The following is a 24824-nucleotide window of genomic DNA, read 5'->3' on the forward strand; positions in this document are numbered from 1 at the left end:
TTCTCCTGTCTGCTCTACTCTGCCTGGCCTTTCGCCAGCTCCGGTCTGCCAGGAGGTCAGCAAACATCACTTCCCTCCATAAAAGGGGTGAAAAAACGGATTTTTTTTTTCTCAATTACAGACCAATAACCTTCCTTCCAATTAAAAGCAAAGTCATGAAATCCATGTTTGCTACTGATGTCAAGTCTTTCCTGTTTTCAAACAACCTCAATTTGACCATCAGTTTGGATTCTGTCTTGGTCAATCAACACTGGCCATGCTGTTGCTCCTCTTTCATCAATGGTTGAAGGTCTTTTCCCCTGGAAACATCACAGGCATTCAACACAGTTTGGCATCTTACTTTCACAATCATATCGAAGCTCTCTGCCTGTGGCATACAAGACCACCTTGATTCCTGGATTTCTGATTCCTCCAAGTAAGCTGTCAATGCATTCCTATCAATGAAACCCACTCCTCTCCTCATTGATGCTGAAGTGCCCAAGGCAATGTGCTGGACCAAATCTTGTCCCTCACCTGCATGTCCCTCACCTGCATACCTCTCCAATGCTCTGAAAATCCCTTTCTGCCTTTTTGCAGACGATTCCACACTGTTATACCATGCCCGCATCACATTTCTAGGCAGACAGCAGCATCATCATCACTCTATGCTGACCTGGAAATGGTAGGTTTAACATCGTAAATTTATATGGTAAGCCGCTGAAAGAAGTTCAATCTCCTGAACTTCGAGATCTCACCATCAGCCATGACCTCTCCCTGGGACACCGATATAGCAAAGCTGGAATCCAAAGCCAGTTGCAGACTGGTCATCCTCATTCCTTCCTAATTGATTTCTTGAAAATTCACAACTGCACTGTTTATATGGCTTTTGTCAATAGCTCAATGGAGTTTTATTCTCCCATAAAAGCAGGCACCAGCACCACAGCCATCTCTAATATTCTATGGAATCTCCTGCGATGAAGCCGAAGCACAAAGTCTGGCTGCTCTCACATCACAAGCAAGCAGGTGGTAAACAAACACATCACAAGGAACCAGACACATTTTGACATTAATAAATGTATAAATGCCCACAAAACAGTTCCAGAGTGCTAAACAAAACTACCAAAGCAAGATTTTGCAGTCAGGGCAAATGCCAGAGTATATCATTTTTGCATCTTCACAAAGTGCCAAGAGAATTCCAGCCAGTAATTGGCAAATGGCAGGACTAGAAACACAAGTAAATAGGAAAACAACAAACATCGAATGCAAACTTACCGTACTTTGACATCTTAATGTGCAAATTAAAATTTGTGCAACATGTGATACTTGCTGAAAAATGACCAATTAAAAGGTTAAACAAGTGGAAGTAATGAGCGTCGAGAAATGAAACTTACCACATTGCGTTTTGTCGCGTCTTCGAGAGACTGCACAACTTCCAAGCGCTTTTTTCGTCGCATCCGCTCAATTATTGCAAATGTCACACTGCTGAACTTCTGGAAGAGGAGAAAACACGTTATATATATTGTTACAGATACGACTTTGATGGTATGGTGGGCCGAGCGGGATGGCCGCCGTATCCGTACAAGTTACCCGATTGTACTCGAACGTCGACGAAGCCGCGCTATGCTGGCTCAATTGGAAAGAGAAGACACCCGGCTGGGTTATAATGACACAATACGACACCAGGGGTTCAGTTCTCAAGTATATTCGTACGGAAAAAGGTTAGATTACAGGGACAAGAGGGAAACATAGGAAGGTGGGCACTTAAACACACTCTTATATTAACCCTAGACAGACCACAGATAAACGGGACAAGGCTCACTCACACGGGGTTTGATGGCCAGGAAAGCGGCAGTCGATGGCTCAGGTGCACCTGGCTCAGGGACAGAATCACGTACGGTGGTGTCCAGCAGATGCGGGGAGGTCGCTCAGCGCTCGTGGGTCGCGACTTTGGTGGAGATGCCGGGGAGGTCGCTCAGCGCTCGTGAGGGTGGCGTCTTGTCCTTCCAAGCTCGGGGCGCATCTCTAACGTCACGTCCGGCGCGGGGCCGCGTATATCCGGCGGGGAGTCACGCCCTCGCTCGTTAGCTCCGCCCCATATGGCATCGGCCCATGGCTTCTCATTGGGTGCGGGGGTTACCGGCTCCGCCCTTGACGAGGGGCCGACAGGGAGCCCCCTTCTGGGTAACCCCGTCGAGCACATGTTCAATGGCGGCCAACCGAGCCGGAGTGAGGACGCAAAGCCGCTGTTGTTGTGGTTGTTGTTGGAGCTTGAGATGATGGGAAGAGATGCGGGGAGGTATGGGAAGGTCCTAAACTCCTACTGGTGCCATATCATCACATTCTGGTGCAACGAAGAGTCATAATTAATGGAAACAAGTCCTTAACTGACATAGATTAAGAATAACTAGCAAGATGTCCTATAATTGTCTACGTGTGGTGCGGGGGACCTGGGCACGACATTTAATGGGGGGATGAAGGGGAAGATCGGCTCTAATGGGTGTTGTTTACAGACAATGGGACTAGGGAATGGGGTAAGGGAGAGTTGGGGAGTATCGGAGAAAATAGGGGAATATTTACAAGCGGATATGGAGGCCAAATTCCATATTCGCAACATTGCACCCTTCTCTACCCTCGGGGCGTCCCGACCCGATAAATTTTTACCTACTTTAGTGTGGCACGCAATGTAGTTCCCTCTACTATTAACTCTACCCTGAGTGCGACAGTTTTATAGATATTCACAAATGAGTAAATATGTCCCCCTGCGACGTTGCACCCTTCTCCTCTCAGAAACACACCCACAGGATAACCGAATCCGGAAAGAATTCTCAAACTAAACATACAGCCGGTAGGGAGCATTATTTACAAGACTACGCTGATATTTACACTACGATCCAGGACCTGTCTTTGGAGGAACACATGCAGATGTTATGCATAGAGAGAGCGCGCTTGCCAACATCGATACACCAACCCACGAGTGCTCTGTGGCCGACGGCCTTTAATAACGTGCAGAGCACCCTTTCCCGAGCATCAACAGCACCACCCCACCACCAATCGGTGCAGTCACCATTGTTCATTGGAATAAAAATAACTTCAACAACCCCTAACCCTGCAGGTGTCTCTTGCTCTTCTTGTGGTGCACTTGGTGGTAACTAAAAGTGGTTCACCTGTATGGCATAGGTGCCACGTTGACCCATAGGTCCATCCCCGGGTGGTGCTTGGCCGCAAACGAACTGCGGTCCATTGTGGGTGGCCACAAACATTGCGGTCCATATGGTGTACCGATCCAGGCAGCGAACAGCGAAAGTGCAGGCCCACAACTGCGCAGCCAGCACCTCTCTCTCCTCTCTCTCTACCCCAAAGCCAGATCCTCGGAGGTGGGAGACAAAAGAAGAAACAAGTGAGTAAGGTGGTAAGGGCGCAAAAGTGCACGCAATGTAAGGTGATGCACACTGGGGGCACATGGGAACCAGGTGAGACAGGTACGTTCCTATCGTACGCCCCCCCCCCACCAGGTAACCTACATGGCCCCTCCCTTACCCCTTACTGCATCCACAAAACACAATACTACCCATAAACATCTACTTTACAAATCAACAAACATCCCTACTGTCTTCCCCGTTCCTCCCATATACCAAATTCGTCTTCTCTCCCTCCTAACCAATCAAATTTGCCATTTTCAACTCAACATCAAAATTTGCCATCACCAATTCATCATCAGTCCCTCCTAGGGAGGGAGAGATGGAATCACCCCAATGTCTCATCCACGTCGTGATGCGTCTCACAAATCCAACAGCAATTCTCATTTCTGCAACACAAACAAAGAAAACACAGGTGTGGAGTCATCATCATCACCACAGGTAAGTGGCTGCGTATGGTGCGACAGGTTCATCAATCCTAACTATCTCCTAAATGACTTTAACAACTTTACACTACCCGGGGTCTCTCTCCGGCCAAACCATTGGCCCTCTTACACTATGGGTTCTAAAAACCAATTCCCATTGGCCAAACTGTGGTGCTCTTCAATTTGGGGTCTCACTCCCCCGATTCATCTCCCGGTGCCCTCGTACAATTTCTGGGCTGCGACGTGTACCTCTCCCAGTGGGTCTACCCACCTGCACACCTCCACCGCTGCAGTTGCCTCCGAGCTTACCTGCTCCTTACCCTAACCTAACTACCAGGGGAAGGCCCTCTGGCTCTCTCCCCACTCCGTGCCCTCTCTGGCACTGGGCTGCCCGATCCACACCCGGGATCCTCAGGCACCCACTCACAACTACCGGCTCCCAGAGCCCACCTGCGGCCTCACCTGGCCGACATCCTCACAGTGGTGGAGTGCCCAACCAACTACACACACTAACAGGCTACACGCCCAGCCATTTCCACAACACTAATGCACCCATTCACAACACCATTCTGCAACCGCACCACAAATGCCAATATCCAACCACAATTTACCTGCACCCTCTACCTAACACTTACACTACCCGCCCCGGGTGCTCGTGAAAGGGGTCCACTCTTCCCCCATCCACACCTTCGCACCATGCACACCACTCCGTACCACTCACTCCAACTCTCTCCACACACCTGTACCTGCACACCTGTGCTCTCACACCTGGTGCCACCTGCACCCTTCTCTCCCCAAGCGCATTCGCGCTGATCCACACACTCACTACTCATACACTGCTCCACACACCTGTCCAGTTGCACACCTGTGCAATCACACCTGTTCAATTCTCACAAACACGGCATCATCTCAGCTAACTACTCCCTTCTGAAACTTGCGCTTCCCAGTCGTCCCTTTAAACTATTGCGCTCCCTCGTCATTATCATCCATACTAATCTACCTGCGTCCCCACTACAGGTATCAGTCACTAACTAAACTTAACGTTACCTAATGTCAATCTTCGCTAGATCCCTATCAATATAACCTAACCCACCCGGGCTAGTTTTCACTGCCATACACCCCATAAACTATTGCTCCTTTGCCCCCACCATGGGAAGGATGGTGGATTTGCCATCCCACCACATCGGGGGTCTCTCACTACCAATTTTGCACGTCAAATTTCAACAAATTAAAAATTTGCCAATCACTGCCCATCATCTGCCAATCACTACTGCCAATCCCTTGCCAATCATCAAATTTTGTTTTTCTCTAATTTTTGGGTCCAAAACACTAACCTCATCACCCAGTCGACTCACTAATACCTCTCGGTGCGCCAATCCCTGTCCAAAGCCCGGCTTCGTAAAGCCAAGCAATGGATGCTGGTTGTTTTGTGCCAGCGGCTGGATGCGTCCGGCACTCGGTGCAGGGACGGGGGCTTACCCGTGCCGAGATCCCACGCATCACCTCGGCGTGGAGCCATCCAATGTCCCGATCTCGACCTGCCGGCACGTCTCACCAAAAAGTGGTCGCCATGACGACCCTTTCTATCGGGCTGCCAGCTCCGCCTAGTGGAGCACGGACGCGGCCGTTCAAAGCGAGGCCCAGCACGCACCGAGGGCCCGATTCGGCTATAAGTCGTTCTACACTCTACCCCGTCTAACGTCGATGCTTCACCTGGACGCTTACACCCCGCAGCCCGTTCCTTGCTCACACCTCCAGCCGTGCCCATGCTCCTCGTACCTTTCCTTACACACCCAGGTACCCTCATTCCACTCACAGCCTTGGTCACACACCTGACCACCGAACACTTTGGCACACACTCGTTGGTAGCACACCTCACCAATACACCTCTTCGCGCCCCCTCCTCGGTCACCTCCTCTGTGACAATCACAGGTGTGCTCTCATTCGCACACCCAACCACGTGCCTCACCACCAACTCCAGCGTGCATTCCCACTCACGCTCTACCATTCCAGGTGTGCATCCTTCCATCCCAGGTGTACATCCTCGCTCACCTGTCACAACTAACTCACGCTCCATGTCACTCTCACTACTCTCCCCTCCATTCCTGACAGCGCACTCACCCTTACTCTTGACAGCACACTCTTTCCTCATGCACCTGTCCGTCACACACCTTTCTTGCGCACACTCTCCCGTTACACCCTCTGTAACACTCACCACAGGTGTACACTCTCTCGTTACTTCCTCCGTAACACTCACCACACCGCGCTTCCATGTACCCCCTCGCACACGCGCTTCGACCGGCTCACTCCTGACGGCACACTCACTCCTCGGCGTGCACTTTTTCCTCACACACCCCATGGTCGGACATTCTCGCACACCTCCTTTTTCGCACACCAGACCTTTCGCACACTTCACCAGTGGCCTCTCACGAACACCCGGGTCCATCTCGACCCCCAAGCTTATTAAATCCCCTGGCGCATCATACGCACGACCATATTGGTCACCACTTACACCGGGTCCTCTTCCTCTTCGCTTCTCCTCCATCACCTGCGAATCCCTCATCCGGTTAATGAGCACATCATCACGATCCAAACACAGACTTTGGACCAATTCTTTTATCTCCTCTTTGATCTCTTTCTTATCCCCTCTCCGTCGCTTCTTAATTTCGCTCATCCCTTCTTCCACTTCTTCTAATTTGTGCTTCACCTCTTTTATTCCCCGGTACGTCTCCTCAAGCTCATCCTCTAAGGCTACCTTGACCGTTTCCAGGTGCGTCCTCACCTGCCGGTCCTTCGTCTCCATTACCTCTATCACCTCGTCCAACCTCGTTGTCAGTCCCTCACGTACCATCTGACATTCCCTCTTTGTCGCTATCAAGTCGTTTTTTATGTCGTTTTGTGTCGCTTTCAACCCTCCTAATACCGCAGTGTTCCTTTGAACCTGCTCCACTAACTCCGTCTGTCCCACCGTCAGCTGCTCCACCTCCTGCGTCAGGTCCTCTATGCCCCCTTGTAACTTTACAGTCCCCTTTCTCACCTCTTTCTCCATGTGCTCCTTACAGTGCCTCACCTCCTCGCGCACTCCTCCGACCTCCTCACTCACTCCTCTTCTGATCTCCTCTCCCATCACTTGCATCTCCTGCCCAGATGCCACCCTCATCTGCTCCATTTCCTCCCTGTGAGCATCCAGTTTGGTTTCTACCCCCATTCTGACCCCCTCTATCTGCTGCTCCATTTGTTTAACTTCCCTTTCCGCTTGGTCCCTCATGTCCCTCAATTTGCCTTCCATACTGTTTTCTAACCCCTCTAACCCTTTTTGCATCCCTTCCATTTGATTCTCTTGAGCGGCCATTCTGTTTTCTACCCCCGTTAACCCATTCTTTACTTCTTTTATCCCGTTGTCTAACTCCTCAAAATTATTGTCTAACTTCTCAATTTTCTTGTCTAACTCCTCAAAATTATTGTCTAACTTCTCACTGGTACCCCTCGCTTCGTCCCTCATTACCCCCAATTGCTCACTCCGAGCCCTCGCTTCGTCCCTCATTACCCCCATTTGGTTTTCCAATCGCTCACCCTGAGCATCCATCCGGTTTCCCAACCGCTCATTATCAGCCCTCGTTTCCTCCCTCATTTTCTCGCTATTCTGGGCCATAAGGGCCTTCATTTGTATGAAAAAAAGGCCCCAATCCATCGGGGGCGCTGCCACGGTCGCTGGCGCGGTGATCAGCGAGGCGCCATTTTGCGCGCCCGCTTCTTCGTGCGTGACGGCGCTATTTTGCGAACCTGCCGCCCTCACTGCTTCGCTCTCCTCCTGTCCCTCATTTTGGTCCTGGATCGACCCTACCTCACTCTCCCCTACCGGACCCCAGCCGTCTTGATCCGCCATAGCGCGACTTGCAAAATTCGAGTTTCGTAAAACAAAACAAATTTCGGCCGCTCCAAATTTTGACCAAATTTTTTTTTTCCTCTATTCGTTTTTTTTTTTTTCTTCAAAATTTGGTCGGGCCTCGAATCTCACTCCCGACACCAATTGTTACTCTAATAGTACAATTGGTGTTCCAAAATTTGGGCCTAACAAATTTAGTCCCAGGTTCGAATCCCACCTCCTGACAACCAATTGTTACAGATACGACTTTGATGGTATGGTGGGCCGAGCGGGATGGCCGCCGTATCCGTACAAGTTACCCGATTGTACTCGAACGTCGACGAAGCCGCGCTATGCTGGCTCAATTGGAAAGAGAAGACACCCGGCTGGGTTATAATGACACAATACGACACCAGGGGTTCAGTTCTCAAGTATATTCGTACGGAAAAAGGTTAGATTACAGGGACAAGAGGGAAACATAGGAAGGTGGGCACTTAAACACACTCTTATATTAACCCTAGACAGACCACAGATAAACGGGACAAGGCTCACTCACACGGGGTTTGATGGCCAGGAAAGCGGCAGTCGATGGCTCAGGTGCACCTGGCTCAGGGACAGAATCACGTACGGTGGTGTCCAGCAGATGCGGGGAGGTCGCTCAGCGCTCGTGGGTCGCGACTTTGGTGGAGATGCCGGGGAGGTCGCTCAGCGCTCGTGAGGGTGGCGTCTTGTCCTTCCAAGCTCGGGGCGCATCTCTAACGTCACGTCCGGCGCGGGGCCGCGTATATCCGGCGGGGAGTCACGCCCTCGCTCGTTAGCTCCGCCCCATATGGCATCGGCCCATGGCTTCTCATTGGGTGCGGGGGTTACCGGCTCCGCCCTTGACGAGGGGCCGACAGGGAGCCCCCTTCTGGGTAACCCCGTCGAGCACATGTTCAATGGCGGCCAACCGAGCCGGAGTGAGGACGCAAAGCCGCTGTTGTTGTGGTTGTTGTTGGAGCTTGAGATGATGGGAAGAGATGCGGGGAGGTATGGGAAGGTCCTAAACTCCTACTGGTGCCATATCATCACATTCTGGTGCAACGAAGAGTCATAATTAATGGAAACAAGTCCTTAACTGACATAGATTAAGAATAACTAGCAAGATGTCCTATAATTGTCTACGTGTGGTGCGGGGGACCTGGGCACGACATTTAATGGGGGGATGAAGGGGAAGATCGGCTCTAATGGGTGTTGTTTACAGACAATGGGACTAGGGAATGGGGTAAGGGAGAGTTGGGGAGTATCGGAGAAAATAGGGGAATATTTACAAGCGGATATGGAGGCCAAATTCCATATTCGCAACAATATACATACAAAGGTCACCCCAAACAATTTTTCAGCACACATACATACATACAAACTGCTACGTGGAAGGGGGCAGGGGAGATCCCTAGCTAGATTGTGTTAATACTGTATGGACTGTGTGATCGAGCAGTTTAGGTTGTTTTTTTTGTTGTTTTTTTGGATGCAAGATCGAGGCTCGTTTAAGAGCTGACACATTAAACACATATTATAATAATAATAATAATTCATTTATTTTGTATAGCGCTTTTCCAGAAGCCCAAAGGCGCTTTGACAGAGTGGAAAACATAATGCATAACAATACATGAAAACAACAATTGCAAAAAGACAAGAATCAAGAAAACAAACAGCAGCGATATACGGCATATATATAAGACAAGAATCAAAAAGACAAGACAAGAATCAATAGGGAAATATTTAAAGCAAAAGGAGGGAGAAGGAGAAGAGATAGTCAGGGGTTAAATGCTGTGGGTTGAATGTTGAATGCAGCGTTGAACAGGTGGGTCTTTAGTGATGTTTTGAATGTGGTGAGTGAGGAGGAGTCTCTGATGGTGTGAGGTAGTGAGTTCCAGAGGGTGGGAGCAGCGATGGAGAAGGCCCTGTCCCCCCAGGATCTGAATTTGGTCCGGATGGAGGGGGTCAGGAGGTTGGTACCAGCAGAGCGGAGGTTGCGGGTGGGAGTGTGTCTGGAGAGGAGGTCAGCCAGGTAGGATGGGGCCAGGTTATGGAGGGCTTTGTATGTCAAGAGGAGGATTTTGTACTGGATTCTCTGGGGGATGGGGAGCCAGTGAAGCTTGTAAAGGACGGGGGTGATGTGGTCACGGGTCCGGGAATGAGTGAGTAGACGGGCAGCGGAGTTCTGAATGTATTGGAGTTTATTGGTGATTTTTGAGGGTGAACCATAGAGGAGGCTATTGCAGTAGTCCAGACGGGAGGTGATGAAGGCGTGGATGAGAGTTTCTGCAGCCGTGGAGGAGAGGGATGAGCGGAGACGGGCAATGTTTTTCAGGTGAAAGAAGGCTGACTTTGTGATCTGTTTAGTGTATTTGTCGAAGGAAAGGGTTTGGTCAAAGATGACGCCAAGATTCCGGATGTGAGGGGAGGTGGATACTGGGATACCGTCGATGTTGAGGGCAAAGTTATGGGTGGATTTTGTGAGCGTTTTTGGGCCAATAATGATTATTTCAGATTTATCACAGTTAAGCTTGAGGAAGTTGATTTGAAGCCAGGATTTTATTTCAGTGATGCAGTTTGTCAGGATAGAGTGGGTGTCGGTGGAGACGGACTTGGTGGAGATGAAAAGCTGGATGTCATCGGCGAAGCAGTGGAATTGGAGACCATGACGGCGGATTAAGTGACCGAGCGGGGACAGGTAAAGGATGAAGAGGAGGGGGCCAAGAACTGAACCTTGGGGGACACCTTGGGGGAGGGGAGCAGTGGGGGATTTGCAGTTATTGATGGAGATGAACTGGCATCTGTCAGAGAGGTATGATTTAATCCAAGAGAGGGCAGTGCCGGTGACGTTAAAGGTGGATTCAAGTCGGGTGAGGAGGATAGTGTGATCGATGGTGTCAAAGGCAGCGCTGAGGTCGAGGAGGACGAGAATGTTGAGGTTGCCAGCGTCAGAGGAGAGGAGAAGGTCGTTGGTGATTTTGAGGAGAGCAGTTTCAGTACTGTGGTTGGAGCGGAATCCGGATTGGAATGTTTCATACAAGTTATTGGCAGAGAGATGATGTTTGAGTTGAGTGGCTACAGCGCGTTCCAAAACTTTTGACAGAAAGGGTAGGTTGGAGATGGGTCTGAAGTTGTTTAGGGTGTCAGGGTTTAGACCAGGTTTTTATAGAATGGGGGTAACAGCAGCAATTTTGAGGGAAGGTGGGACGATGCCTGTAGACAGGGAGGAGTTTATTGTTGCAATGATAAGTGGAGAGAGAGCAGGGAGGGAGGCTTTGACAAAGCTGGAGGGGATGGGGTCAAGAGTGCAGGTGGCAGTTTTCATTCCTATGAGGAGTTCAGAGAGGTCAGTAGGAGAGATTGGGGAGAACCGAGACAGGGGATGGCAGGACAAGGGGGGGCAGGTGGTTGGAGGGGGAGCGGGTGCGGCGGTGGTCAAGCTGTTGTAGATGTTGTCAATTTTGCGTTGGAAGAAAGAGAGGAAGGAGATGCAGTTGTCTACTGTGAATGACTGGGTGGTGGTGTTCAGGGGGCGGAGGAGTTTGTTTATTGTCGAGAAGAGTGCTTTTGGGTTTCCGGAGCCAGAGTGGATAATTTGAGAGTAGTAGGCAGAGCGGGCGCGGGAGAGGGCATCTTTGTAGTGTTGTATGTGGTCCTTGTAGGCTTGGGAGTGAACTGTGAGACCCGTTTTATTGCGGAGTCTTTCAAGTTGGCGAGCACGAGTTTTCATCAGGTGGAGTTCAGGGGTAAACCAGGGAGCAGAATGGGTGAAAGAAACTGTTTTGGTTTTTACAGGCGCAAGCTGGTCAAGGCAGGAGGAGAGAGTGTGGTTGTAGTAGTCAGTGAGGTCGGAAGGGGTGTGGAGGTCAATGAAGGGAGAAGTGGACATTTTTTCAGAGAGGGTGGATGAGAATGAGGTAGGTGAAAGAGCGTTTAGCTTACGGAAGTTGATTGTGCGATAATGCCTTGGTGTTGGGGCGGGGATGTTGATGGTCAGAGTGATGGCTAAGTGGTCAGAGAGGGTGAGGTCGGAGCCATAGAGATGGTGCAAATTTAATCCAGTGGAGCAGACAAGGTCCAAAATGTGACCACGGATATGGGTAGGAAAGTCGACATGTTGAGTGAGGTTAAAGCAGGTGAGTAAATCAGTGAAGTCAGTGGTTATTGTGGAGTCAGTGGAGTCCATGTGGATATTGAAATCACCAAGGAGGAGGATTGAGGGGGAGAGGGAACATAGCTGGGTCAGAAAGTAGGAGAAGTCAGACAGGAATGATGGGTGTGGTTTGGGAGGGCGGTAGACGACAGCCATGACTGACTGCGTGTGACCAGAGAGTTTTAAAGCCAGGTGTTCAAATGATGGAGCAGATGAGATGGAGATGAGGTTGGTCTTGATGTCTTGACGGTGGATAACGGCAATTCCACCACCTCGGCCCTCCGAGCGTGGTTTATTGACGTAGGAATATCCATTGGGTGTGGTGAGGTTGAGTGTGTAGTAGTCCAGAGGTTGTTGCCAGGTTTCGGTGAGACAGAGAAAGTCCAGTTTGTTATCCAGGATGTATTCGTTCAGGATGAGGCATTTATTGTTGAGGGACCGGGTGTTGAACAGGGTGAGCTTGATGTTGTTTTGAACAGCAGGGATGAATTCAGGTGATTTAGCCAGGGTTCGTAGGCAAGAGGTGCGATCGTGTGGGTTGCTGTGACCAGGTGCGCTGGGACGAAGAGTGAGAGTGCGCTGAGCCGACCAGAGGACGGGGATGGAGTGACCTGATTGCAAATAAACAAACTTGCGACCGGAGCCACGGTGAATGTACCTGGGTCGTCGGAGGAGTCCATTTGATTTGATGGCAGAGATGCATGATGGGGTGGAGCGGGTATTGAGCAGAAGAAGCCTTGCGGCGGAGTACTTCAGAGCCATGCCAGGCAGGAGCGAAGGGACGAGTACGAGGCCAAGGTCGAGGAGGCAAAGCGGCAAACGCAGCGGCAAACGCAGCGGCAAACGCAGCGGCAAACGCAGCGGCAAACGCAGCGGCAAACGACTGCAGCCGCTAATCAAGACCACAGCGGCAAACAAGGCCACAAGGCCACCAAGACCACAAGGCCACCGGCAAACAAGGCCACGGCCACAAACAACGGGAGCGGGCCTTTCGATTCCGTATTCCGATATTAGCACATAAAACACAAAAAACATAAACGGACACATTAAACAATAACGGGAGGGGGAGACAAGATGGGGAGAGAGAGGAAGCACACAAGCACAACAGTAGAGAACAGGGACTTTTTTTTTTTTTACAGGAACAGGGTAGAGAAGAGGAACAGGAACAGGACAGGTTTACACCATGTATTAGCTATTCATCTAGAAGCAAGTCATATCGTAAAACGCATGCTGAGGCGGCGGCGTGTGTAAGCCTTAAGGTAGCATAGAGTAAGGTTGTGTTGTGTAAAAACTCCTGTAAGCAGGTGAGTCCAGATGGAGAAATGGTGGCCACAGAAAGGCATAAATGCGCTTACAGGATGCTAATGGACGTTTAGAAAGCACCACAGAGCAGGAATGGCAATTCAGCTGTTGCCTTGCAAAATAACACAAGATAAGTGGCCTCGTGTGCTGCATGAGGTGGGGAAGGAGGGGGGGGGGGGGGGAGGTGGAGGAGGTGGTCTTGGATTTGGGGTGGAGGGTGGGGGAGGGGCAGGACGGACGCTGTGGGAAAGAGCCGCCCCACCCAGTGGAGTGGCCAATGGAGACCAGCTGTGGGCAGTACCAGCCCTGTCCTGGGGAGCAGTCAATGGGAACCAGCCTTGTGCTGTCCCAGGGGAAAACAAAAACAAAAAACTCTTGCAAGTGAATGTGCACTCTCTGCTTCCATCACTCACCATGAAAGGGCTGTGATGAAAGTCAGGGGGACACCGCCCTGCATCGCCATCGTGCCCATTTGCCTTTGCTCCCCAAGCTGTACTGCAGCCACAACCATAGTCGTCCTGCTGTCAAAACCAGTTCATGCCTTGATGACGTCCTCGCTTGCCCTCTGTTTTTCATTGTGAGAATCTGTTATTTTAGTGCCATTAGCGGGGTTATATTTAGTTATTTTGTGCATAAATTTGTGTGTCCTACCATCCCTATTTGTTTCTGTCGACTGCTTGGTTCATTCAATCCTATTTATAGCGTTTTGTATGTCCTCATCGCCCATATTGACTTTAAAATAAACCATTTTAATTATAACTAGAGCTTCCAGGGAAGCAGAACTCAACTGAACTGACTGGACAACTTTAAAGTAGGTCGGGTCTCACATGCCAAGTTTGATGAAAATTCGTCAATATATGTGGACGCTAGATTATTAACGTCGTTTCAGAGCTGAAAAAATATGCCGGCCTATGGCGGCCATTTTGTGACAGATCGGGTTGACATGCGACAGCAACCTACCTTGTGTGGTCAGAGTCTCACACACCAAGTTTGATCAAAATCCATAAATATTTGTGGACGTTAAAGTCTTAACGTCGTTTCGGAGCTGAAAACAATATGGCGGCCTATGGTGGCCATTTTGTGCCGGATCGGGTTGGAATGCAATAGCAACCTACCTTGTGTGGTAAGGGTTAAACATTCTAAGTTTGATCAAAATCTGTTAATATTTGTGGACGCTAGAGTGTTAACGTCGTTTTCATGACCAAAAACAAAATGGTCGCCTACGTCCACCATTTTTCAACGGATCGGGCTGAAATGTAATACCAACCTGGTCCTTGGGGTAAGGATGCTGCATGTCAAGTTTGATCAGAATCGGTTCATATTTGTGGACACTGGAGTGTTAATGTCGAAAAGTTAACGGACGACAGACGATAGACGACAACGACGGACGACGGACGACAGACGCTGGAAGGTTCAGTATGCTATGAACTCAACTGGACGGTAGTCCAGTTGAGTTAAAAAGCATTTTCTCACCCTTTTCCTTTCACGTGCATTTCCCACCAGTTTTGGGTTCATTTGGGTGATCTTTGGGAAAATCGCAATATTAATTGAACGCAGTGACAAGTAATTTTAACACTGTTTCAGCATCCGCATGGGTCTTGTACTGCTGGCTCAGTCGGTCCGTGTTAAGGGCCCATCTCACGAGACAATAGATAATTTGTTCAGTAGAAAAATCATAGCAAACCAAAAATTATTACTAAATTATGCTGCATCAATTTGAAACAACTAACAAAGAGCAGAGTGAGCCTCATTTCATGTTTCAGCAGGACTTGCATGCAAGACTCCGAGTAGACTTCACCAAACTGGTACTATGAACAGTCAAGGAAGAAATCCCATGCTCTCCAAAAGTGATGTTAAGTATCTTAAGGTATGTTCTCGACGCTACAGATGATGATCCAGTAGAGATCTTGTGAATGGCCTTGCTGAAAATACGGGTGCTCAGGTGTGCAAACTGGTCCCAATTGACGTGCAGCTGTCCGAAAACGAAAACGTTTGCCGACTTCGCCTCTCCTCGGAAAAGGTTTGCGGGAGTCGATCAAGTGGAGTTTTTGGCACATCTGGTTATTGGTGATGAGACAGGGATTCACCACTGGGACTTTGAGACAAACACCAAATCAATGCAGTGGAAGCATCGGGCAGCTCGACCCACAAAGAAATTGCGCACCGAGTCCTCAGCCGGCAAGATTACGGCTAACATTTTCAGGTATTCAAAAATGGCGTATGAAGCAATCGTAAAAAATGCCAGGGGACGTGTGAGGCGTTCTGTCCCGCTGCTGCACAACAACGCACCATTTCACAAGGCCAGGGCTGACAGGCTGTCATTCGCCAGTGTTGATTCAAACAGTTTAATTATCCAACCGACAGCCCAAACTTGGCCACAAGTGACTACTAATTGTTCTGATATCTGAAGTCTGAGTTTTGTGACAAATGGTTTCAAGACAATGATTCCTTGGAGTCCACCATTGATGAAAGGTTAAAAGAGCAAACAGAAGATTTTATGTTATCATGGCATTGGTCATTTGAAGAAAAAATAGGCTGTTAATTGAGATGAAGGGTGATTACTTTGAGAAACTAGAACGGCACTTGGTGGAGCACATACCTCCACCAGGCTACCAGGCTGAACAGAGTACGTTTTGTATCCACCGATAGGCCGGATCTGGATCCGGACCTGAACCAAGATGTAATCGGCTTGTTCTTGTCTGTCACCTAACCAACTCATCCAGAACTTTTTTGAGATATCATGATATATCAACTCATCCACAACGCTTAACATCATTCATCTCTCATTGCTGAAGAATCAATTAAAAACAAATCATCGTATCCGGATCCAGATCTCCACCAAAATCGAATCGAATCGATTCCTTCTTGTCACACCCCCAAACTGTCCACAAAGTTTCGTCCGAATCCATCCATAACATTTTGAGATATCGTGCTATACATCGCTTTTGCTCAAAGACAAACAATATCCTGCTCACAGACAAACAGACAAAAATAGATTGTGGTGGAAGTAATTATTTGAACAATGATTATACAAAATACGTTCTATTCAACTACAAAATAATAAAGTGAAAAAGTGCAAGTGCAAAAATATAAACCACTTTCCTTTCAATTAAAATATTTAAATCCTGGAAGAGTCCACCTTCATACCTGGTAACAAATTTAATGTCGTGTGACACCTAAAGAAGCTTAAATCTTCCAAACGTAACTTTACTCTTCCAAAGGGAGGAACCAGGGCATGGCAAAAATAACACTAGAGGTTCCAGGGAACCTGAACTCAACTGGTCTATCAATATGGTTAGAATATGCATAATAGAACCACAAACTATATAGTTTATATGTGCTAAAAAATAAATGACAAAAATTGGTTTTTCAATATGGCCGCGCCCATTTTTGGGGGTGCAACGCCCAAATGCAATCCCAAACTAGTTTATGTCTTAAAGATGCTGCATAACAAGTTTCATCAAAATTAATCAATATTTGTGACTTTTAGAGTGTAGACGTCGAATTGTTTATAGACGACAGACAGACAGACGGACGACGACGGACACTGGGTGTCGACAAAAACCCAGCTGGACATAGACCATTTGAGTTAAAAAGGGATGATGATGCAGCCATACTTGCTCTGCAGCTCGAATCAATTCATAAACATCCACCGTTGGCTGATTTTTCCCATCAGCACTCAGGATAGCATGCAGGTGAGGCACAGATGGGAGAATGCTGTCTTTGTTTATTACGTTGTCCAGGTATCTGTCAAAACAGATGTTTTTTAATGTGATAAGGATCCACATTACTAAGATGATAGTTCAGACACACATGGTAATCAAAAGAATAAGTGCTAAACAACATACCAAAATAAATAAATAAAAATTATATGAAATGTCTTTTGTCTGAAGAATGAATTGTACAGGATGGCCTTTCTTTGCAAGCGACTTTCAGGCCACCTTGCACAGCTGGAATCAGGTAAACGAGAAGAAAGACAAAATGACAAAAGCAATGCAGTGTTTGGGCCTGCAGGTCTGCACCTTAACGACGGCTCACCGGCTCAGCAATTGCATTGCCTCTCCATCATCGTGACACATGAGCAAATGGGAAGCATTGGCATGCAGCACCGCGAGCGCCAAACGGAAAATAGCTGCCACGCCGTCAAAGAAGAAGCAATCCAAGACAGCAGTGGCACTTTCGAAGGGAAGCACACTGAGGAAGAGCGTCAAGAACCAGGAGAGCGAAGTGGTAGCGATGAAGCCCAGGTCCATCAGCCGACAATGTAGAGTGGGTAGATGTTCCCGGAGGAGCTCCTCAAAAACTCCCTGATCAATGAGGGCACCTGCATGGAAATTTTTAAAATATATACAACGATCATTGTAAGAAAAAAAAATAAAATAAAATAAAGGGAAGCAAAAACAACAGGCTGTCATAATGATCTTAAAACTTAATGCATACCAACATACATGTTTGACGCAAGAAATTCCATCTTCGAGTGCACTGCATGTATTGTTATCAGAAGAACATGAGCAAACACTTCCTGCTTTGACAAACACTCACCAACAACCCTGTTGCTATAATAGTCAGGCAAGAGTCTCTCGCATAATGAGACCAGCAGCCAAAAAGCTCCTTCTTCATCAGCAAAAATAAGCAGGGCAGAGGTCACTATGTTCATAGCCTGGGGTCGGAAGTGCAAACAACACCCTCAAAATTAGTTTAGCCATAACAAACATACATACATATTGTTGTATTGGAGGGGGTCGTATTAGATAGATGATAATGAGCATGGACTGTGTGTTCGAGTAGCTTAGAAAAAAACTGTAATACGGACCCACAGGAAGTAGTTGTCCTGTGCTTATGTATGCTGTGGGGGTGGTAGATTTGACAAACATAAGGTAGGAAAGCGTCATTAGTTTTGTTGTCTCTGTAAACCAGGTGAGGTCCCAGATGGGGTGGTACAAAGGGGGGTTGTGGGTTGAGGGGAGGATATCCGCAAGAGGTGAACATGTCTGTAGAGTTTAGTCATCATACACTGAAGACTTTTTTCATCATTAGCTCAATACATATTCATACATGCACATTTGCTACTTTGAATATACTTTAGGCAAAGTCTCATGTTACAAATGGAGACGTACATGCCACATTTTTAGTGGAGGGAATTTTTTTGATGGCCTTGACCTTGACCTATGACCTCATGTGACCTTGACTTGATGACCATGAAAACTAACGCTGGGGCATGGAGAGGAGCATTAGATAATGATATAGAGAAAGTGTGATCGTGACAAACCCAATGGTGACGAATACACACAACAACATGCATTTTACGGCCATTTTCCCTGCTAGAGCGGGGGTTAGCCTTGCGGTCCCCATGACAATCTTCTCCATTTTGCCCTATTTTCTGCATCTCTCCTTGTTAACCCCCTTGCCCGCATTTCTTCTTCCACCATCTTTAGCCAAGTCTTTCTCGGTCTTCCCCGTCCTCTACTTCCTTCTACATTCATTTCCATCACTCTTCTCAACCAGTCACTTTCATCCCTCAACACATGACCAAACCATCTCAACCTGTTCCTCTTCACAGCATCAATCACAGGCTCTATTCCCATCATATTTCGCAATTCATCATTTGTCTTCCTTTCTCTCAACGATACTCCGCACATCCGTCGAACCATTCGCATTTCCACCCTTTCCAACCTTCGTTGCTGCTCTACGTTCATTACCCATGTCTCGCTCCCATAAATCATAACACTTCTCACACATGCAGCATACACCTTTCCCTTCAGCTTCAACGACACTCCCCTCCTCATCAGCACGCCACTCAGTTCCCGAAACTTCTTCCATGCACATCTCACTCGAGCAACCATTGCTGAGTCTGATCCACCTTCTCTATTCAGCATGTCTCCGAGGTAGCAAAATGTTTTCACACCTTCCAGCTTCACGCTTTACAACTAAAATAAATGAAAATACGTCTCAAAATCTCCAGTTTACGATACTGCACACCACTTTTTCCATTATCAAATGTGTGCCGATACATCGACAGTATTAAAAAGTTATTATCGCGTTGACGATTTGTATGCCTCTGGCGACTTTGTCAGCGGAAGCATTATGTTTTTGGGTTGTCTGTCTGTCCGTCCGTCCGTCCGTCCGTCCGTCCGTCCGTACGGGCTAAACCTCGTTTTTCTCAGCAACATGTCTGATTGAGACAAAACTTTCAGGGTAGGAGTGACACCCAAGCAGAATGTTTTTAGGATAAGTGACATCATAGGTCACGTGGTAATGTTGCCATCTTGGATTAAAAGCAAATAATTCAAAAATAATTTCTCGGAAACCGCTGAATAGAAAAATTTGAAACTTGGCACATTGTCAAGTACTCCCAATGAGGAACAAAAGCATGATAATGATGACATCATAGGAGAAGTGGTATACCAGCCAAAAATGTTTTAAACAATTTCCTTATCCGAAAAATCTGAAATTGCATGCACATGATCTATGACCCATTTGTATTGAAATATTAAATTTATGACATCATAGTTCACATGGTTTGGCAGCCATATTGGATTGGAGGAAAATATTAAATAATTATATCTCTGAAACCGCTCATCCTATCGATGCGAAATTTTATAATCATCATCTAACAGCACTGTTGCATATGGTTTGAAAATGATGATGTCATAGGTCACGTGGTTTGGCAGCCATCTTGGACAGAAAAACGAACCTGATCCGATCAACACGAAACTTCACAAACGTGATCCCCTACCCATACATATGCAGATTGCAGAATATGAATGATCGTTTTAAGGCCATTTTCCCCGCTAGATCGGGGGTTAGCCTTGCGGGCCCCATGACAATCATGGTTCCCTGTTTGAGGCAATGTTTTATGGCCGGATGCCCTTCCTGACACCAACCCTTGGCAGCCATCTTGGACAGAAAAACGAACCTGATCCAATCAACACGAAACTTCACAAACGTGATCCCCTACCCATACATATGCAGATTGCAGAGTGATGGCATATACCCATTGTGGGACTATGCGGAGGCGTATTGGCGACAGTCGCATTGTTCTAGTTCTAGATAAATAAATAAAATCATGTGATTTAATTGTTCAAATAACCATTCTCAGCATAATCAGATATCTTGTTCATAACCACCAAAAAAGATCAATAAAAGAAACCCAGTGCATTATACAAACAAAGCAGTTTATGTAAGCCGATGTCACACAACCATCGTTAAAACACCTTGTGAACATGTATTGTAGTTGTGAGGCCAATTGCAGAGTATCTGAGAGCGAATTAAAGGGTAGAGGCTGAATGAGAGATAAGTCTGATAGCTGCAAAATCGTAATTATTTTCATGCAACAGGAAGGCTTTAGCAAACTGTTCAAAGACAGGACCTGGCAGTAACCAATGCGAGGATTGTGAAAGGCATAAGCTGTCAGGACCCGGCGCAAGGCAGCAATTCCCAGCTCTGACTGAAAAGCTGGATGTTCGGGTAGTGAGCGGTGCAGATCCCGCTCAATTTCCTCCATCACGAGGGAAGCAAGGCCCTGAGAGTGTTCCAGCAGCTCCTCATAGTGATGTGGATGGTTGGCCAGGTCATGGGTTGCACCTGTATGACATGAAGTTAAAGACAAAAAAAGAAGAAGATTTGCCAAAACATTGAGTTGGCTGGAGATGTAAAAATAAATAAAACTATAAAAGTACTGTACCCAACTTTTCTTTTCCTTTTTACAAGTTGTAAAACATCCAGACTTCTTTATGCAATGAACAGCGGCCAAAATATTATTATTCCAGTGAAGGAACAGTGTATCAATCTTGTACGTTAAGCCTGCCATTCAAACTGCCGACAAGTCTGTCTGCCGTTGGGCAAACCTCTTGAGGAAGTTCTATCATTCAAACTCATGGGCCTCACTATCAGCCACGACCTTTCTTGGGCAAACCATATTTCAAAGTTGGGTTCCAAAGCCAGCTGCAGAATGGGCATCCTGCGTCGTACAAAGTCCTTCCTTGGTATAAAAAACCACCTTTAGAGATTACACAGCTTTAGTCGGCTTTTACACACATCCTAAGTGGTTTTTCCACACTAATACAAGTGCAAAAGTGGTTTCCTGCACCAACACAAGTGCGAAAAGTGGTTTTTCAACACTAACACAAGTGCGAAAAGTGGTTTTTCAACACTAACACAAGTGCGAAAAGTGTTTTTTCCACACTAATACAAGTGGAACTATGAACTATGAAAAGTCCTTCCTGAACTCCTATCCACCTACAAGGCCTTTATTCGCAGCTTAATGGAGTACTGCTTTCCCCTCTGAGCAGGCACCCCTGCCTCACACCTTGATCATCTTGATGCCGTGGAAACTCGGCCTTCAAGATTATTGGCGTCTTCCATGATGAAGTCGAATCTATGGGCCTATCACTTTCCCATCGGAGACATTTTGGTGGGCTCTCTACCACCTTCTTTTGAAACACTGCTCTTTCCATGCTTTGTCTCCATCTCCCACCTCCCCCCCTCACCCCACCACGCCCACCCCAGCCCCCTCCAAGATTTATGCAAATCACACATGGTCCACCACCAACCCACTTCTCGGGAAACTCCCAAAAACCAGAGCCACTGCTCACCTTCACTTGTTCCTCTTTTTTCCCCACCTGTCAAACCAACTTCCATATTCTCTTCAATCTCATTCTTCCCTCCAAGTCTTCAAGACAGCTGGTCACCAATATCTCAGATCATCCCCCATCCAAAACAATGAAATTTTATACCCTCGTTAACCCAACCCCTCCTCCCCGACACACACCAATCCCTCCTTACAAATTTCCAGTTTTCCCCTCTGGGAGTTCACATCTGCATCCATCTTATCCACCCCATGCGTCTTTTCCTATCCCCCATTCCTCCTCACCCATTGTTTGTCCAAGTCTCCCTCTATCTTGACCTTCACCTCTGCTGTTGGTACGTACGTACGCACGCACGCACACACACACACACACACACACACACACACACACACACACACACACACACACACACACACACACACACACACACACACACACACACACACTCCCTCTCACTTGCTGTTCCTTTTGTCCTGTTACATCCTGATCCAAAAACATTGTGAGATGAGACGTGGGGATAACCTGCCTACACCGACTGGAAGAACAAGTGTGTGGGAAGAGGGGGGTTACGCAGTTCATATCAAATCCTTCTTTTTCTCCAACTGCCTGATCTCAGACCATCAAGTTCAGTTTCTGACCAGATCCACAACTCCATGAAGTACCTCATTTGGACTGATGCCCTGAATTTTCTGCAATGAAGCTGTGTCCTGCACCTGTTATTCTCACATCACAGACAAGTCTGTGGCCTATCTGTCTTCTACCCCCATTTCCTGGTCTTCCACCCTCTGCCCTAAGCAATGCCACAGTCTCCCCATCCCTACCCCTCTACCGCAGGATTCTGCAGGGTGCAAGCAGTCTGCCCTTAACCTGCAGTAGGTGAAACTCCCAAAATCCAGACTCATTGCTCTGATCACCTCCACTCATTTGTTGCTATTTTCTCTCACCTGTGAAACAAGCTCCACAGTTTGTCATCCCCCAGAGAACAACCTCCCTACAAACTTCCAAAATCCTGGTTGGTTAATCCCCTCATGGTTAAACTTCCCGGGACGACTGCACACCAACTTTTATTTTTCGCTTCTCCCGTTTATGAAACCGCCTTGGAGTCGGGTCTTACTCTTCCCTCCAGAACTTCAAAGCAAGCAGTGCAACACAAATGTTTTCTCATCTATATTTCTGATCCATGATCTTTATTACTATTACCGCCATTAACCTTGACTAACTCAATCATTTTTACCTCTGCCTCGAAAAATCTATACCTCAAAGGTTATGGAGGTTATGTTTTCACCCCCATCTGTTTGTTTGTTTGTTTGTTTGTCTGTGCCCAGGATATCTCGAAAAATTGTGGACAGATTCGGACGAAATTTGGTCGATAGGTTGGGTGTGCGACAGGACAAATCAATTAGATTTTGGTATATATCCAGATCTGGATAATATAATTTCTTAAATGATTCTTCACTATTGAGTGATGGGGCAAAAACGATATATACTCATTGCACAGTATCTCAAAATGTCATACAGATTCCGACGAAACCTGGTGAACAGGTTGCGTGTGTGACAAGGATGAATTGATTAGATTTTGGTGAAGATCCAAATCCAGATCGGATAATTTTTTTTTTTTTTTTTAAAGTGATTCCTCTGCATTGAGAGATGGGGCCAAAAATGATATATAGCATTATATTTCAAACAAGTACAAAAAGTTTTAATTAAAACAAAAGCCACGTCGATGTTACACAATGCCTAGATGTAGCTGTGCCTATAACGTCGATGTTATAGGCACAGGACATTCCTATTGATTCGATTACTTGATGTTATTTTTGTGCAAAGTGAAAATATATCTCGGCAATTTCCCGTGTGTGGCGACGAATTTTTAATATATCTCGGCATTTTCCCATCTGTTATTTCAGGCGGTGTATGACTGACCATGCCGCGATTTAAAAAATATATATCTCGGCAATTTCCCGTGTGTGGCGACACGTGAACGAAGCTATGCTCCTCTCTCCACATTATTGTGACGACATATAAATTAAATATTTCATCGTGACGATTGTCATCAAATGGACGAATTTTTAATATATCTCGGCATTTTCCCGTCTGTTATTTCGGGCGGTGTATGACTGACCATGCCGCGATAAAAAAAAAAAAATCTCAATGGACTTGAAGTTACAGGCCTTTGAGAATTCATTTAGTTCTATAAAGGGCAACTTTCATCGGATTTTCTTCCCGTTTTTTTTCAACCGAGTCTAAAACTATGTTAGCGACTGTGAAAAATGAAATGATATATCGAATTTGATTTGAAATAAAACTGTGTGAGAGAGGAAGACACCACGTCCCTACAAAACAGGCCTCAAAGCTATGCGAGTTAATAAAATGGTGGATATTTGTTTATATGAAGCCTCTCCCAGAATGGGTGGAGCTTTGAGGTTTTGTCTTCTCTGCAAGAACAAGAAGAACAAGAAGAACAACAACAACAGCAGAGGGCACTCTATGACCAGCGTCTGCGACGCGGCTAAAGATTGTGGATGGATTATGACAAAAGTTTGTGGATGAGTTGGTCAGATGACAAGGAGGTATGTGCTCCACCGAGTGCCGTTCTCGTACTGGCTACATTCAGTTTTTCCTCCCCTCCTCTTTTCCTGTTCATTAATTCCCTTGACATTTATCCAAATTATGGTAATATTCAGTGTGAACATATCTGCATCCATTTTGTTTTTCCACTTACCATGTCACATCTTCAATATGTAGATGAAAATGGAGGTATAACAACCTGCCGATCATGTCATTCAAAAATGTGATGCTCTACAATGTAACACGATAATCACTTCCAGCATCGCAAAGAAGAGCTGCTTGAGGTTGTATTTCATCCAGCTGGGAATAAACCAACAACTAGACGGTTCACTAGAAAGCACGAGATAATAGAGCTATCCTGATAACGTGCTTAATATCATGTGCTTGACAGAATTACAATGCAATGACAAGGAAAACAATGCTATCCCCTGCTGCAGGTTATCCTCATCTTGTCAAAACATACAAATCAATGTTTCAAATTGATAAACACCGAAAAAAAAAAAAAAAAAAAAA

The 24824-nt window shown here is 46.8% G+C and overlaps 1 protein-coding gene across 5 annotated transcripts in view; it reads right to left on the minus strand.

Moving 5' to 3' along the window:
* The window catches only part of LOC137437967 (TBC1 domain family member 9), a 105145-nt gene that overhangs the window by 19303 nt on the left and 61018 nt on the right, over positions 1-24824 (minus strand). For 3 of the 5 annotated variants that reach the window (XM_068132767.2, XM_068132769.2, XM_068132766.2), the window contains exons 10-14: positions 20528-20742; positions 17701-17818; positions 17197-17482; positions 16776-16905; positions 1371-1469 (exon numbers count right to left, since the gene is read on the minus strand). In XM_068132767.2, the coding sequence (XP_067988868.2) occupies positions 1371-1469; positions 16776-16905; positions 17197-17482; positions 17701-17818; positions 20528-20742 (848 nt within the window). The remainder of the gene's footprint in view (positions 1-1370; positions 1470-16775; positions 16906-17196; positions 17483-17700; positions 17819-20527; positions 20743-24824) is intronic. The other 2 variants (XM_078766725.1, XM_068132768.2) reach the window with 1 other exon arrangement.

Source organism: Myxine glutinosa, chromosome 12, assembly GCF_964187855.1.
Source record: "Myxine glutinosa chromosome 12, kmMyxGlut1.1, whole genome shotgun sequence".
Taxonomy (NCBI): domain Eukaryota; kingdom Metazoa; phylum Chordata; class Myxini; order Myxiniformes; family Myxinidae; genus Myxine; species Myxine glutinosa.